This window comes from Herpailurus yagouaroundi, unplaced genomic scaffold (assembly GCF_014898765.1).
Source record: "Herpailurus yagouaroundi ecotype Mexico unplaced genomic scaffold, PumYag 222, whole genome shotgun sequence".
In the NCBI taxonomy this organism is placed as follows: Eukaryota; Metazoa; Chordata; class Mammalia; order Carnivora; family Felidae; genus Herpailurus; species Herpailurus yagouaroundi.
In genome coordinates this window covers 3,613,054-3,625,832 of record NW_024412453.1, presented here as the reverse complement: position 1 = coordinate 3,625,832, position 12,779 = coordinate 3,613,054, and the positions used below count along the sequence as shown (strand labels likewise).

The window sequence follows — 12,779 nt, the reverse complement described above, 5'->3', positions numbered from 1 at the left end:
TTTCATTGAAAAGCAAAACTTGTACCCCTAGGAGAGTGAGACAGGCAGACAGACAGACAGACAGGGAACGCATAGAGATAAGGAGATTTCTTTAGATTGACGTGTACCAGATCCTTAGAGTAGGATCAGGAAAGTTCCATTAGTCAGGAATAACCCTTGCATTGAGGCAGGATCATTCCACATGAATGCCCCCAATCTAAATAGAATCTATTCTCTTTCCTTTGAGACTATGAAGAAGGAAAATTCTTGATTGTCTTTATTAGGATTTTTCCCCTGTACCTAGGCTGCCTCTCAGAGATCAGCTCGTTCCCTACATCATCTCTGAATTCTTCCATAAACTAACTTGTCTTGCATTTCCCACCTCCACCTACTCATGGCCATTGACTGTGAGAACCTAACGTTACTGGCCCCATTGGATCTAATCTAGTTAAGAAGCAGCAACTGATATCAGCAGCCAGACAGTGGCCAGATGCACCAAGAGTGCCCATGTCTGAAGATGTTTTACCTTCGTGACAAGATGGCCTCTGTCCTTGGTGCATTTGAGCCCCATGACCAACTATTGTGCTGACAGCTACTGCTTTCTTTCAGACAGTGGCTACTCAAAGACTGTATATTTCCCACCATTACACATTTTCATGACCTCATCTCTGAGAGCTGAATACAAAAATGTTATAGATTTCAGAGGCTACTTTCTAGACAGGTTTATGTGCCAAAATTAAGCTTGGTATGTGAATTAGTATGAATTGCATCACGAGTGTTTTGGTCCTAAAAGACTTCTAAGTCCAATTTTTGTAGAATGATATGTGTTCTGCTCTTTTGGTGACCATATCCAGGAATTTTGTAATCTTTTAGAAATGAATTTTCAGAGTTGCTGTCGATTAATTTTGGCACAATGCCATGAAATAGAAACATGAATTCCTTTCATTGGCTATTTGGAGATGTGTGTTCAAGTAACTTAAAATCCCACAGATATTATCAAAATATACAAGATCACCTGATTATGCAAATCTTTATGTACCTCAGAAATCTGACACTTGAGCTATGATTCAGAATCAAGTGAACATTGAAAGAAAACATCAAGAAGTGAACAATAATGTGTAATTTATTTATTTTTTGGAATAATAATTCCATATTATTATGATAACAGCTGCCCATCTCTCTCAGATATATCTGTATCTGTAAACCTCTTTCTATAGAACAATCTCATTTGTATCTCTAGTACATTTTTTGTTTTTCTTTCTCCCATTCTTCCATGAATTTGGGGCATATTTTGGAGATGTTCCAAAGGATTTTATCCACATAGTTCATGAATGTACAATAGAACTCATTGACTTCTTATCTACTATAAATTTGCATTTTCTTACTTTTTCTGTTTTACATTGGCTTATAAATTCTTACTATTAAAACACAGTTGCAATGTGTTTGTCAGCAAAGTAAAATTTCTAAGTGTTGTCTATTTTTCCTACAGCTTCAGTGTCATATAATTTGTATATAATAACAACACCTTTTTAAAGAACATAGTTTGGGGGCGCCTGGGTGGCGCAGTCGGTTAAGCGTCCGACTTCAGCCAGGTCACGATCTCGCGGTCCGTGAGTTCGAGCCCCGCGTCAGGCTCTGGGCTGATGGCTCGGAGCCTGGAGCCTGTTTCCGATTCTGTGTCTCCCTCTCTCTCTGCCCCTCCCCCGTTCATGCTCTGTCTCTCTCTGTCCCAAAAATAAATAAAAACGTTGAAAAAAAAATTTAAAGAACATAGTTTGTTGATATTGGACATATGTAAACAACAATGAGACCATCACCACAGTAAGATAGCAAACACAGTAATAACCCCCAAAAGTTTGTTCCTGCTCCTTTGTAAGCCATCTGTCCTTTTGATCCTCTATGAGGAGACATTTGAGAGGTGTGCTTATAACTTCCTGGAGGCTGGTAGAGGGTTCATAAAGATGATTCTTTGTGACAGATATATTGTAAATATCTTTAAGAACCCTCATTGTCTCCAATATTATCTCAGCCTGTCCATATTTTGCCTGACCATTTCCCCCTTGGCTCTGATGTGTTTGAAATTCTGTGGAAACATAACATTAATACTGCCTCCATGGGAACTTGTGCTTGTCTAATTTACCTCTGGAGAACTGTTTTCACTGTGAGTATACTAAAATACCTTATAGATAGAATTGTAGTCATAAGTAAGCAGAAAATATTATAGCCACAGGACCTTTTATATGCACTCAGTATTATAAACTTCCCTTTACTACATTCAATTTTCATTATCATTTAGATTGAAATACTTTACAATTTCTGTAGAAATGTCTTCTTTGACCTATATGGGCTTTTTAAAAAATTCAACTGTAATTAACATACAGTGTAATATTAGTTTCATGTGTTCAATATGATTCAGTGATTTCATGCACTTGTCAGTTGCTCATCATAGTGTACTCTTGATCTACTTCTCTTTCACCCATCCCCCCACCCGACTCCTCTCTAATCCATGTGTTTTTGAGAAGCTTGTTGTTTAATCTCATTTTTTTGGTCATTCTCCAACTAATAACTTTGTTCTTGATGTCTAGTTTGAGCCATCTGTGGTCTGAGAACATTGTATGATTTTGTTTACTTTGTTCAGATCTCTCTGTGACATCTCAAGTACCTGCTATAATTTTACAATGTCTTCAGGGAATGACTCTGGTCAAGGAAGCACTTTTTGCACTTTCTGGAAATGTTTGTGGTCATTTATGTTGCTGCTTGTGTGTTTTCTCTAGCCATCTCCCACTTCCTTTCTGATTTGAAAACCTTTGTTGGTGGTGATGTGGGAAAAATCATAGGACCTGATTTGGTGGCATTGTCAGTTCAGGAAATAGCTGAATGCATAAGACATTTCTACAGTGTTTCTGGTGAGTCAGAGGCATATTTTAGTCCCAAGATTTTGCCTTTACTTTTGTTTTGTCTGAAACTCTGAAACAGAGTGATCCTGGACTTTATTATGGCTATTGGACTTTACAAAAAATAATTGCAAGTAAATGGAACATTAGTTATTAATTTAAAATAAGTGTCATTTCCATTATTGAAGATTGGTAGTTTTGTATCTGTTTAATAGAATGGAAACATAACTTTTGGTCAAAAATAAGATATCTACCTTAATTCTCTTCCTTAGAAATGGTTGTTGAAATATCACCAAGTAGAAAAGAAATTCTTTCTATAGTTTGTTATAGTTCTAAGTTTTTATTATACTAGGCCATGGCTACATTTTTCTAGAATGTCTCCTGAGGCAGAGGAAATAAAAACAAAATTAAATTATTGGGACTATATCAAAATAAATAGCTCCTGCTCAGCAATGGAAACAAATAACAAAACTGAAAGACAACTTACTAAATGGGAGAAGATATTTGCAAATGACATAACTGATAAAGGGTTAGTACCCAAAATATATGAAGAAATTATACAACTCAACAGCCAGAAAACAAATAATACAATTTACAAATGGGCCAAAGTCCTGAATAGGCATTTCCACAAAGAAGATGGCCAACAGACAGATGAACAGATGCTCAACATCATTCGTGGTCAGGGAAATGCAAATCAAAACTACAATGTGATATCACCTTACACCTGTCAGAATGGCTAAAATCAAAAGACAAGAAAAAACTAGTGTTGGCAAGGATGTGGAGAAAAAGGAACCCTCATGCACTTTTGGTGGGAATGCAAATTGCTGCAACCATTTTGAAAAACAGTATGGAATTTCCTCAGATAATTGAAAATAGAACTAACCTATGAGGCAGTGATTGCACTACTGGGTATTTACCCAAAGGATACAGAACAAAAACAAAAAAACCAAAAAAAAAAAAACAAAAAACTACTACTAAAGGATATATGCACCCCTGTGTTTACTACAGCATTATTTATAATAGCCAAATTATGGAAGCAGCCCAAGTGTCCATCCATAGATGAATGGATAAAGAAGAGGTGACATCTATATCTATATCTGTATATCTATATCTATATATCTACACACACACACACACACACACACACACACACACACACGAATATTATTCAGCCATAAAAAGGAATGATACCTTGCCATTTGCAACAACATGGATTGATAGAGAGGATATAATGCTAAGTGAAAGGTAAATACCATATGATTTCACTCATATGTGGAATTTAAGAAACAAAACAAATGAACAAAGGGGAAAAAAGAGAGATGTACCAAAAAACAGATTCCTAATTTTAGAGAATAAAGTGATGGTTACCAGAGGGGAGGTGGGTGGGGTGATGGGAGAAGTGGGTGATGGGGATTAAAGAGTACACTTTCCATGACGAACCCTGAGTAATGTACAGCATTGTTGAATCACTATATGTGCACCTGAATCGAATGTAACACTGTATATTAACTATACTAGAATTGCAAAACTTAAAAAATAATTTATTTTGCTGAACCACACCTTTATTATAATACCACATTGGATTATGATTTTGACTTTTTGTCACGAGCTATACTTTTATAAAAAAATATTGTTTCTACATCAAATTTAATTTTGTTTATCACTCATCTAGGTAAAGACTCGAGTATATGAAGGTAACATTTCAGGCTTCTATCTTCCTTGTAATCTTTTCTTTTTAAATCTTTTTAAAAAAAAAGACTCAAAAGCCTGATGCGGGGCTTGATCTCACAAACTATGAGATCATGACCTGAACCAAAATCAAGAGTCAGATGCTCAACCAACTGAACCACCCAGGTGCCCTGTAATCTTTTCTTAATACAGCTGTTCAATGTGGTTTCTAATTCAGCTAGAGGTAAAGACATTGATTTATCTGGTCTAGTTAGCCCATTAACTCTTTACAGTTAGGATGTTTGCATCCTAAGCGACAGCACAGATTGAGTTGCCCCCAGCTGAGACAGGTGACCAGGTAGAAAAAAAATCAGATAATTAGGGAGAAGTGGATGAGTTTAATTCTGGACAGAAATGTTTAAGAAGCCAGTGACAGGAGTATTTTGGCATGACCTACCTGTTGGGGGAAATGTACAGATTAAGGCACTATCTGAGCCTGTCAAGAAGCTCAAGGCTTAGAGAAGAAGTCAGATATTGTCAGGCTGAGTGTGTGTCACTAGAGAGGTTTAAAACATGTGTTATGAGTCCTGGGTGGAGGGAGCCTCTAATGCTAGTGGAGAGTGAGTGAAAGTGAGCAATATGCAAAATAGGGCTAATGGATTGTGTATGGGCTTCATGGACTTTGCTGATTAAGTGACTTGGCACATAGTGGGTCCTCAAATGCTGGTGTTACTATGGGGAATACAACACTGCTGGTATAGAGAAGGGTGACCTCAGGGCAGCAGAACTCTCATATTATACAGATAGAAGGTAAGTTTGTAGTTTGGGACCGAATAGAATTAAACACCTATCAGAAGACTCTGGAGTCCTGGGCTCTGTTCTAGGTGCTTTCCATGTGCTATCTACGTGTGAGGTGAGTGTTTCCTGCATGGTGTTTACCAGTAATGCAGGTGGTAATGTTTACATCTTTGGCTTTCACCACCTTGTGATTTGGGGAGATGAGGAGTTATCCACGGTCCTATCCACTATGTAGTAAAGCTGAGATTTTACCCAAGTGTGTTTGATTCCAAGACCATACCCACCTGAGCATCCTGCCCTGGTTCTCATGAAGGGACCCTGTGGAGCAGCAGAAAGACATTGGAGGCCTCTGAGTGCCAAGCGACATTTAGAATAATTTCTCTCTCAGTATTTCTTTAAATGTTTGTTTACATATTTTGAGAGAAAGTGTGTGCGTGAGTGGGGGAGGGGCAGAGAGAGAGGGAATGAGAGAGAATCCCAAGCAGGATCCATGCTGTCAACATAGAGCCTTACATGGGGCTCAATCTCACCAACTGTAAGATCATGACCTGAGCCAAAATCAACCAACTAGGCGCCCAGGTGCCCACCTCTCTTGTTATTGTTAATTAATTAACTAATTAATTAATTAATATATTTATTTAAAAGACTTACTTCTTTTTGAGAAACAGAGTATAAGTGGGGAGGGGGCAGAGGGAGAGAGGGACAGAAGACCCAAAATGAGCTCTATGTTGACAGCAGTGAGCCTGATGTGGGACTCGAACTCATCAGCAGTAAGATAATGACCTGAGCTGAAGTTGGATCTCAACTGACTGAGCCACCCAGGTGCCTCTTTCGTTATTTTTAAATGGTGGGTGAAGGTGGGGGAAAACCTGGAAGAAATTAGGTGGGTTATTTTTTCTTTTTGACTTTTGTTTTTAAAGTAATTGCACTGATTTGTTTATTTGATCATGAAGGATGGAATATATGTATGTAGGATACTTGACTTTTCTTCATTTCTCCTCTGGTGATGTCAGCACAATTTGAACTGTTCATATATTTTAAGACGAATGTTGCTTAATGATGGGATATTAGGGGGCTCCTGGGTGACTCGGTCGGTTGTGCATCTGACTTCTGATTTTGGCTCAGGTAATGATTGCAGGGTCATGGGATCAAGCCCTATGTTGGACTCCACATTGAGCATGGAGTCTGCTTAGGATTCTCCCTCTCTCCCTCTACCCATCACCCACTCATGTGGTCTCTCTCTCTAAAAGAAAAAGAAATGAGAGAGAGAGAGAGAGGGAGAGAGAGAGAGAGAGAGAGAGAGAGAGAGAGAGAAAGGAGAGAAAAAGAGAAAGAAAAATAAAATGCCACTAATTAAAACTTGCTTTCTTCAGGGACCACAGTAATGCCAAATGTTTTATGTGACCACAGTGCCAGATCATGTGCCTTTGGTGTTGACACAGTGGGTAATTTGATTTTACTGGTTTTGGTACTAATCTTGAGAGATTGCTTTTTATCTTTTTGGTTAATTTAGATCAAATTTATGAGAAGATTAAGTACTCCATGAAGGAAAATGCAAACCTTGCAGAAAAAATATCCATTTGTGAACAGAAGGTATAATCATCCTTCCCACCCCCCTGCCTTTTTTTTTTTTTTTCATTTTCATGATTTCACCTTGAATTGTGTTCACTTCTGGTTCACTGATTTTGCTGTCTCCTCTTTCATCCTGATGTCCTGTTTCATTCCATTCTATACCAGGCTAAATTCAAAGCAATCATCACATATGTAAAATACCACATTCTTTATTTCTGTAATGACTTACCCACCAGAGGCAGGTTTTTATGTCACCATAATTAATATTTTTGAATTCTGAATCTTCTGTTACATATTTGTGTAGATCAATGGAGCAAAGAAATGTGCTCAAGAAACCATGTGGCAAAATAAGTTTCCCTCTTACGAGGCACATAGATGAAGATAAAAATCCCTTCTTTGTCCTGGGGTGCCTGGGTGGCTCATTCAGTTAACCATCCAACTCTTGGTTTCAACTCAGATCCTGATCTCATGGTTCACGAGTTCAAGCCCTGCGTCGGGCTCTGTGCTGACTGTGGGGAGTCTGCTTGGAGTCAGCCTGCTTGGGATTCTCTCTGTCTCTCTCTGTCCCTCCCCTGCACATTTGCTCTCTCTCTCAAAAAAAATTTTTTAAAAAAAGTATTAAAATCCCTTCTTTGTCCTTTAAAAATGGAAGTATAGGTAATGAATAAGTATTCCTGATGACTATATGTTTTGTTGAAGAATAACAGTGAGACACTTGAGCACACTAATGAATTTTTTAATGATATCATTCAAAGTGTTCATGATTTGTGGCAATCTGAGGTAAATCAGAATGTCAAGAATTGGGACTTCCTGAGTGTTTTGCTACTGAGAGTTAGCATAATTTGATGTTTGAGCCCTTTTGGTCATTGGATGAATTGAGCCCCTCAACCTTCCATGCTGTTCACTGCTGTTTCAAGCAGTAACATCACAGTGCCTAAATAAATAGGTTTTATTAATTATTTATTTATTATATTAAAAAAAATAGCACTTTACTTAAGAGTTAGGCAGAATTTGTTTTCATAACCCTGGCTTAATTTTTATATCATTCAGTGCTGCTGGGAGAGAGCACTAGAGGTTTCTAGCCACGTTGAACAGTTATGTTCCTCTTAACGCAGAGCAGAGAGTTTTGAAAGTGAACCTGGTGACAGTATTTATCTTCCATAAAGAAAAGTCACTCATTTGAACTGTTTGGCTTGAAAGATTTTACACTTTCTTCCCTTTTTCTTTGTTATCCAGTGACAGTCCCATTGTCTCAAAAGCAAGATAGTTGCTCTGAAAAATTTACACCTTCCACTATTCTCTTCACCCTTCATTTTTAAAAAAAAATTTTTTTTTAACATTTATTTATTTCTGAGACAGAGAGAGACAGAGCATGAACAGGGGAGGGTCAGAGAGAGAGGGAGACACAGAATCTGAAACAGGCTCCAGGCTCTGAGCTGTCAGCACAGAGCCCGACGCGGGGCTTGAACTCACGGACTGCGAAATCATGACCTGAGCTGAAGTTGGCCACTTAACCGACTGAGCCACCCAGGCGCCCCAAATTCACCCTTCATTTTTTTAAAGTGTCTCACTTTTCTCTTTGGCCCAAACTGGATCGACTGTTTTTAATGATACAGGGACTGACTGTGGGGTATGTTCTATTGACAATGCTTCTTTGTGACACATTGTCCAGTGTTTGTTTGGAAAGCCTAGTACACATTTTATTTCTATCCTACTTGCAAGCTGGGGAAAGAAAAACCTACAAAGAACTTGAAAGGTGCTATTTTAGTAAACACTTCAGAAGTTTCAGAAGTAAATTCCCTCTACTTCCTGCAGGATTTCCATTGTACACTTTAGCTTTTTTTTTTTTTATATGAAATTTATTGTCAAATTGGTTTCCATACAACACCCAGTGCTCATCCCAAATGGTGCCCTCCTCAATACCCATCACCCACCCTCTCCTCCCTCCCACCCCCCATCAACCCTCAGTTTGCTCTCAGTTCTCAACAGTCTCTTATGCTTTGGCTCTCTCCCACTCTAACCTCTTTTTTTTTTTTTTTCCTTCCCCTCCCCCATGGGTTCCTGTTCAGTTTCTCAGGATCCACATAAGAGTGAAACCATATGGTATCTGTCTTTCTCTGTATGGCTTATTTCACTTAGCATCACACTCTCCAGTTCCATCCACGTTGCTACAAAAGGCCATATTTCATTTTTTCTCATTGCCACGTAGTATTCCATTGTGTATATAAACCACAATTTCTTTATCCATTCATCAGTTGATGGACATTTAGGCTCTTTCCATAATTTGGCTATTGTTGAGAGTGCTGCTATGAACATTGGGGTACAAGTGTCCCTATGCATCAGTACTCCTGTGTCCCTTGGATAAATTCCTAGCAGTGCTATTGCTGGGTCATAGGGTAGGTCTATTTTTCATTTTCTGAGGAACCTCCACACTGCTTTCCAGAGTGGCTGCACCAATTTGCATTCCCACCAACAGTGCAAGAGGGTTCCCGTTTCTCCACATCCTCTCCAGCATCTATAGTCTCCTGATTTGTTCATTTTGGCCACTCTGACTGGCGTGAGGTGATATCTGAGTGTGGTTTTGATTTGTATTTCCCTGATAAGGAGCGACGCTGAACATCTTTTCATGTGCCTGTTGGCCATCCGGATGTCTTCTTTAGAGAAGTGTCTATTCATGTTTTCTGCCCATTTCTTCACTGGGTTATTTGCTTTTCGGGTGTGGAGTTTGGTGAGCTCTTTATAGATTTTGGATACTAGCCCTTTGTCCGATGTGTCATTTGCAAATATCTTTTCCCATTCCGTTGGTTGCCTTTTCGTTTTGTTGGTTGTTTCCTTTGCTGTGCAGAAGCTTTTTATCTTCATAAGGTCCCAGTAATTCACTTTTGCTTTTAATTCCCTTGCCTTTGGGGATGTGTCGAGTAAGAGATTGCTACGGCTGAGGTCAGAGAGGGCTTTTCCTGCTTTCTCCTCTAGGGTTTGGATGGTTTCCTGTCTCACATTTAGGTCCTTTATCCATTTTGAGTTTATTTTTGTGAGTGGTGTGAGAAAGTGGTCTAGTTTCAACCTTCTGCATGTTGCTGTCCAGTTCTCCCAGCACCATTTGTTAAAGAGACTGTCTTTTTTCCATTGGATGTTCTTTCCTGCTTTGTCAAAGGTTAGTTGGCCATACTTTTGTGGGTCTAGTTCTGGGGTTTCTATTCTATTCCATTGGTCTATGTGTCTGTTTTTGTGTCAATACCATGCTGTCTTGATGATGACAGCTTTGTAGTAGAGGCTAAAGTCTGGGATTGTGATGCCTCCTGCTTTGGTCTTCTTCTTCAAAATTACTTTGGCTATTCGGGGCCTTTTGTGGTTCCATATGAATTTTAGGATTGCTTGTTCTAGTTTCGAGAAGAATGCTGGTGCAATTTTGATTGGGATTGCATTGAATGTGTAGATAGCTTTGGGTAGTATTGACATTTTGACAATATTTATTCTTCCAATCCATGAGCAGGGAATGTCTTTCCATTTCTTTAAATCTTCCTCAATTACCTTCATAAGCTTTCTATAGTTTTCAGCATACAGATCCTTTACATCTTTGGTTAGATTGATTCCTAGGTATTTTATGCTTCTTGGTGCAATTGTGAATGGGATCAGTTTCCTTATTTGTCTTTCTGTTACTTCATTGTTAGTGTATAAGAATGCAACTGATTTCTGTACATTGATTTTGTATCCTGCAACTTTGCTGAATTCATGTATCAGTTCTAGCAGACTTTTGGTGGAGTCTGTCGGATTTTCCATGTATAATATCATGTCATCTGCAAAAAGCGAAAGCTTGACTTCATCTTTGCCAATTTTGATGCCTTTGATTTCCTTTTGTTGTCTGATTGCTGATGCTAGCACTTCCAGCACTATGTTAAACAACAGCGGTGAGAGTGGGCATCCCTGTCATGTTCCTGATCTCAGGGAAAAAGCTCTCAGTTTTTCCCCGTTGAGGATGATGTTAGCTGTGGGCTTTTCATAAATGGCTTTTATGATCTTTAAGTATGTTCCTTCTATCCCAACTTTCTCAAGGGTTTTTATTAAGAAAGGGTGCTGGATTTTGTCAAAGGCCTTTTCTGCATCGATTGACAGGATCATATGGTTTTTCTCTTTTTTGTTGTTAATGTGATGTATCACGTTGATTGATTTGCGAATGTTGAACCAGCCCTGCATCCCAGGAATGAATCCCACTTGATCATGGTGAACAATTCTTTTTATATGCCGTTGAATTCGATTTGCTAGTATCTTATTGAGAATTTTGGCATCCGTATTCATCAGGGATATTGGCCTGTAGTTCTCTTTTTTTACTGGGTCTCTGTCTGGTTTAGGAATCAAAGTAATACTGGCTTCATAGACTGAGTCTGGAAGTTTTCCTTCCCTTTCTATTTCTTGGAATAGCTTGAGAAGGATAGGTATTATCTCTGCTTTAAACGTCTGGTAGAACTCCCCTGGGAAGCCATCTGGTCCTGGACTCTTATTTGTTGGGAGATTTTTGATAACCGATTCAATTTCTTCGCTGGTGATGGGTCTGTTCAAGCTTTCTATTTCCTCCTGATTGAGTTTTGGAAGAGTGTGGGTGTTCAGGAATTTGTCCATTTCTTCCAGGTTGTCCAATTTGTTGCCATATAATTTTTCATAGTATTCCCTGATAATTGTTTGTATCTCTGAGGGATTGGTTGTAATCATTCCATTTTCATTCATGATTTTATCTATTTGGGTCATACACTTTAGCTTTGAAGGAAAACAAATCTTTCACGCCTTAGAACATTAGATTTATATGTTATCTACTGAGTGATCTTCTTGGGACCCAAGTCACTAAAGAGAGGGTTTTGCTTAGGTTCACCTCCCCCTTAATGAAATTCAGACCAGCAAAGTGAAACGGAAGGCTGAAGAACATCCTGTGCAGAAACAAAATGCTCAGCTTAAGATCTGAAAGAATCAGGTAACAAAATTTACTATCAAACGTTATATAAACCAGAGAATTGAACATCATTACTTCCTTTTTAAGTTTCTCTTCTTTAATTGTGGTAAAATACATACATTAAAAAGTTTCCCATCATAAACATTTAAGTGTACATTTTAGTAGTGCTAAGTACATTCACATTCTTCTATAATCATTACATCTTCCTCAAATCTGTCTTAAAGTCAGGAGATACCAGTGCATGCCTCAAGGATTTGATGCAGGGAGTCTTCACATCTAATAAATGTAACCTGGAACAGGTGTTGCTTGGAGGGAAGAAAACTGCATTTAGTAGAATGAGTTTGTTCTGGCAAGGTAAAAAGTGGCTTCCTGCCTTTGGAATTTTGTCCTTTCTCCTCTCCCCCCTCACGGCCACACTCCTGAGAACAGATGCACACACAGAAGTAAACTGTTTTATGCTTGACAGGCAGCATAAGGGAACAGGGAGGCAACTGTGATACATTGAGATGTGTGGAAGGGGCAAAGGAAGCCGAATGGGAAACGCGGAAGAAGAATGTAGATGTTCTTGATGGAATATGTAGACGAAGACAGAAGCTCACAGAAGAGTGAGACTTTCGGGAGTTAATTGTTACAAACACTGTTGTAAGAACAAATGTGTGAGACAATGGGGATAATTATACTTTCTTTGAGCACATTTAACACCAACTATACTTTCACCATAGTAATCAGTACAGAATTGTGTTTCTCCCTTCTGCCTTTATTTCTGTGATCTGCATCTTCCTTCACTTTGTGGAAACCTCAGGGTTCATTTTCATTGTCCTTTACATTTCAGTCCCATCATAGCAACATGAGTGCCATATGTCTATAATTTTTTGTTAAACTCTAGACATTGGATAGGAAATATTTGGAGAAGGTGTATTATGATG

The 12,779-nt window shown here is 38.6% G+C and overlaps 1 protein-coding gene across 7 annotated transcripts in view; it reads left to right on the top strand.

The window, feature by feature from the left end:
- LOC121019435 (formin-like protein 3) overlaps nucleotides 1-12,779 on the top strand; it is a 30,443-nt gene that overhangs the window by 5,575 nt on the left and 12,089 nt on the right. For 6 of the 7 annotated variants that reach the window (XM_040458886.1, XM_040458889.1, XM_040458885.1 and 3 more), the window contains exon 2: nucleotides 6,853-6,932. In XM_040458886.1, coding sequence (XP_040314820.1) covers nucleotides 6,892-6,932 — 41 coding nt within the window. In that variant the 5' untranslated portion in view covers nucleotides 6,853-6,891. Of the gene's footprint in view, nucleotides 1-6,852; nucleotides 6,933-11,769; nucleotides 11,875-12,779 lie in introns of all 7 variants that reach the window. The other variant, XM_040458887.1, reaches the window with a different exon arrangement.